Source organism: Aristolochia californica, unplaced genomic scaffold, assembly GCF_029961685.1.
Source record: "Aristolochia californica isolate CCGP_79_NKW_82.1479 unplaced genomic scaffold, dmAriCali1.0.hap1 SCAF_15, whole genome shotgun sequence".
Classification (NCBI taxonomy): domain Eukaryota; kingdom Viridiplantae; phylum Streptophyta; class Magnoliopsida; order Piperales; family Aristolochiaceae; genus Aristolochia; species Aristolochia californica.
Window position 1 is genome coordinate 3,522,352 of NW_027181826.1, and position 4,991 is coordinate 3,527,342.

The 4,991-nt window shown below is 35.7% G+C and overlaps 1 protein-coding gene across 1 annotated transcript; it reads right to left on the reverse strand.

Moving 5' to 3' along the window:
• Nucleotides 1-365: 365 nt before the first annotated feature.
• LOC137951734 (large ribosomal subunit protein eL42) lies at nt 366-3,317 on the reverse strand. Its single transcript, XM_068798615.1, has 5 exons — nt 3,212-3,317; nt 2,135-2,246; nt 1,979-2,046; nt 1,125-1,199; nt 366-600 (listed from the first exon to the last, which is right to left on the reverse strand). The coding sequence occupies exons 1-5, from the start codon at nt 3,212-3,214 to the stop codon at nt 541-543; spliced, it is 318 nt and encodes a 105-aa protein (XP_068654716.1). The 5' UTR covers nt 3,215-3,317; the 3' UTR covers nt 366-540.
• Nucleotides 3,318-4,991: the final 1,674 nt, after the last annotated feature.

Below are 4,991 nucleotides of genomic sequence, written 5' to 3' on the forward strand. Positions count from 1 at the left end.
CCAACTTGAAACATTATTTTTTGAAAATTTTTAAATATATATTAAAACTCAAACTCAGGTTAAAATTATTAGGTTCTTTAACTCCTAATTAGGAGTTTTTGGTGGAAGAGGAACAGAGTTGCGGGACGAAGTAAATCTAGGATCAAAGTTGGTTTTCTAATTGTTCTCCTGACTAGTTCTTTTGCATATTCTTCTTACTCAGTAAAAGCAGTAAGATAAGTTAGATATCTAACAGAAGAATTAATGAAAGGGCTTCGAATCGATGAAGTTCAATAATATATGGTCACCTGTTTTCATATATTCGATAGACAACTATGAAACAGCACCAGCTCTCCAAGAATAAGTAACACAAAACAGAAAAAATATAACCAATTAAGGAGCTTATCTTAATATACTGAACATGAACGGTTCGACCACAGAGTTAACTTGATGCAGTGATCTTAGGGGCATTACGAACTGAATATTGTAGCGAAAAAAAAAAAAAACCCTACTACATCCCCTAACAAAACAACTAATACCTGCAGCCTTGACTCATAGCACCTAAAATAGAGAAGTACCCTTTCCTTTCTTGTCTCCTCCAATTTCAAAATGTTTGCATCTCTGCGAGACAAACAAATCTCCAAATTGTTAGCGATCATGTTTAGGCGTTAAATTGAAAAACACAATTGGTACACGTAGAAATACCAATCCAGACACATATAAGTAGGCAAATTAAGCAACACCGCCACAATATAATCAGTCATGTATATAACACAACATAGAAACACCCTCCCTCCACATTGCAGTGGTACAGGATTGATCCCACAACTCAAACGCTGGTGTGAAAATAGTCACCCAACTCTAATCAACTTCTCAGAGACTTTCAGCTGAGTCAAGGGGCCAAGATGAAGCCCAAAATGAGAAGGGGGCCAAGTTAGACCACATAAGACCTACTCAAGCCAAATCAGACAGATTCTTTGTACGATATGGGATTCAGCAAGTCAAAGCCCTTGAACCAAATCATACAGGTCCAAATTGAAGTCAACTTGGTGAATACTATAAGTGATGTTTGCATTGATGGCCAGTAAGTAGAAGATATTAAGCCTGAAGGACACTATAACTCTTAATTAAGAGAAGCATCATACCTTAATGGGATGCTGGGAGACATGTTTACAGCTCTGGCACTGTAGCCTCAGCACGATCTTCTTGGTTGTCTTAGCCTGTTAAACACAAACAAAACCGTTAACATTAACAGTACTCAAAACTGAGAGAGAGAGAGAGAGAGAGAGAGAGAGAACAGTTTATGGAATTTTTGCTGGGTAAAAAAAAAAGCCCATCAAACTATGTCAAAGAACTCCACAAGTCCACATCCGGAAAAGCATGATAAAGCACTGAATTTAAAACAGGGGCTCATTCACAAAAAAGCAATTGACTAAATAAAACATACGAGTTATAATAATCACATAGTTTAGTCCAAAACATTGAATAGCCATACACTGCAATAGTAAGCAAGTTAAAAATTAACCCAATTAAGTTTCTCCCACACTCAGAATATAATAAAGCACCAATTTTCAAGAATATTCACAAGCATTAAGAAATAATATGAAACTCAAAGGTGTAGTAATCAATTAGATCATACATCACAAATAGTAACATTAAACATCATTCATTTTCTGAAAAGAAATACTTCCATCAAATAACCAAATTAGGCTTCTTCCATTCTAGAGAAGCAACACAGAGCACTACTTTTCAAATTTCAGAAAATTCAATCATATTTTTTGTATAAAACTCAATGGGCATAAAATTTTGTTTTTTAAATTACAGAACCAAAATATTTATACATAGCAGCAATGATGATAAAAGCTATAAGCCTTCTCTGTGAACTACACATCAGTGACTATTAAACAAATTATGCCTCTTCTATTATATTTTTCAAAATAAAATCTGTTTATGTATCAAGTTGCTTCCAGTAATTGACACCCACAATTCAGAAACTTGCCTTTTTGTGGAAGACAGGCTTAGTTTGACCACCATATCCTGATTGTTTACGGTCATAACGTCTCTTCCCTGAAAATAATCATTGTACATCCAACAGTCAGAAAAACTCCTACCAATCCATAATAACTGTGAAGAAGAGGAGTGGCCGTGGACCCACCTTGGACAGCAAGACTATCCTTTCCTTTCTTGTATTGGGTAACCTTGTGCAAAGTGTGCTTCTTGCACTCTTTGTTCTTGCAATATGTTTTCTTTGTTTTTGGTACGTTCACCTACACCAAGAATAAGAAAATTACATAAAATGGAAGTAGAGAAAAGAAGAATTAAAGCCCCAAAACTCTCATCCCATGATAGTAGAGAAAAGAAGAATAATCGCCATGATAAGGACATACAAGAATAAAATAATATAATTGGGTATATAGCGTAAAAGTACCAGAGTAAGAGAACCCACAATGTAGTAACCAGTGCTAAATTAAAATTTTATAAGCAAATGACAAATAATAAATGAAAAGGTTGAAAGAACTAATATTGCCCAAATAAGCAAAGAAAAATGAGAGAATGAAAACATAGCATCATGAAGAAACTTTCTTTGGTTTTTAATTGATAAGAATTTTTTAAGAACACGACGACACTTGCAAATACAATTTCTCGAACTTTGAGGAAACGTCGTATAATGCTTTTATTCACAAACCCCGTGAGCATCTGACTTCTTTTAGAAAAATGTAGAACAGGGTAAATAAGTTTATTACAGAAACCTCAAACTCTGGGAATTCCAGTAATAATTTGGCGACAAAATTTTGGCTACAAGCAAATTGCACACTTGAGTTCCCCTTCCCCCCTCTCATAATATGCGCTGTAACACTTTGTATCTAGACCTCCTCAAGTTTAAGGAACTAAAAATTTCCATCAACTTAGCCCCAATTCTAAATTTCAGCCCCACACAGAAAGAAAACATAAAAGTAAAGCCAATTCATTGGCGTACGAAATGAGATTTTCTTCGCCAAAGCTTAAAAATATGGCAAATACAAGCACTAAAGAATTCAGAAGCCTGACAAACAGAAAACTTTAAGTCCAAAGAAATAACATATCTTTCATCCAGAAACGACCGCAAAACAATAAAATCGAAAAAGAATATCAACGAGAGGGAACATCTCTTGCGACGAACACGAGAGTAAAAACAAGAAGAAGGGACTCTCAAAAGTAAGAAACCATACGCAAAGAAGGTATAGAAGAGTACCATTTTGCTCCCTCCAAGCTGCTCAGTGCGCGCTGCTACGGCTAAACTCCCCGGGGAGTGAGAATAAACGGCAAGGCTAACTAGGGTTTCGCCTCGATTGCTACCATTTTATAGTTCAGCGAGTTCGGGTCGGTTATCATAGGGTTCGCTTTTTATCTCTGGGCTTCTCGACCCGCGATCGGTCTAGTCCATTCGGATGAAAGGGGTGGGTCGGGCGAGACTCAAATTGAAGTCCAAAGTACCATTTTTATTTTTATTTTAATATCAATTTTTAATAAATATAAAAAATAAAAATAACATCAACATGAATATAGGATAATAAATATTTTTAGAACTAAAATCAGGTAAAATTTTAGATGTATCAAGTAGTAAAAGTTTAAAACCATGACATATAAATTGATCATGTCGAAATGAAAAACCTGACATATAAACAAATTTATATCAAAACTTTGACAAATCGTATCTACAAAAACTATTGTTTAAGGATAATAAGTCTGCTTTGTTGCTTCGCCTACCCAAATTCCTTCATCTTGGGGTTGATCATGATTTTTAATAGCATCTAGAGCAATATTGTTAAAATTAAACTGAGTTTGCTAAAAAAAATGGTCACTTAGGGTTTTAAAATGGTCACTTTACTAAGGCCCTAGTAGTGCCCTCGTAAGTGAAACGTATTTTACTTACATTGGGTAAAATGCACTAAAACCCATCAGTGCCCTCTGTAAGTTGGAAGGGAAAGTAAATTACAATTGTAATTCATTTTCCCCCATTTTAGGCATAACGTAAGGGAAAGTGAATTCAGAGGTCGACCCCTCTGAATTCACTTAATGTCCGTTAATTACATCGGGCTATCAGGAGGGTTATCGAACAAAAGCTAGGTGAAAAAAAATTTGGCTCCTCTCACTCGCGACCTTCGGTGATTTCAATCGGCCCCTCTGCAACCTCTCCCCGATGCTCACTAAACCTCTCTTTCTCTCGTTGTCCCTAGCACCAACGACCTTTGGCGACTTCTCTCTCCCTTTGCAACTTCTCCGGCTCGATTCGAAAGAAACTAGGGTTTCTTCCCGAAAATCGAAGGTTCATTCTTTCTGTTGTTTTTGAATCGTTCCTCTATTTCCATTTTAATTTTCGACTCCATTTTCGGAATATTTCCTCTGCCTCTGCAACCCCTCTCATTCTTTTCGACAAGAAATTTGGTAGTTCTATAAGTTTTATAACTTCGGAATTGTTCCTAACCTATACCTTTGTTTTATGTCACATTGAGTCCAATTTCATAAATTTCATTCTCTGGATTGTGAGATAAAGGGATGTATGCCATATGATCCTCAAATTTCAGAGGTGAGTGTCGGGCAATGTACTGGAACTTACAAAACTTACAGAACTTGTATTTGTCCACTTTTTCCAGTAATGATGTTGGAGATTATCCAACATACTTATTTCTAGTGTGTTTGTGTATTAAACTAGAGAAGCTAATGATCTTGTTGATCATCTAGTACACATAGGGTTTCTTGTGATCACCTAGATGTGATCATCTAGTAGGAAGAAAACTTACAGAAGCTATGATCATCTAGACTCTCTGTACTAGTTTGGTGTTTGGTGTTATGATCCAAATTCAACTCAAAAGTCAAAAAGCAAACCACCGAAGAAGAAAGAAAATATAAGATGCAAATGTAGTTATTCTAAGGAGATCAGCATTACATTTCTATAATTTTTTTCTAGAGTGCCCATCTACATTATTTCTGAACTTATATCCTAGTTATGAACTACGAGTCCAAGTCTGGAC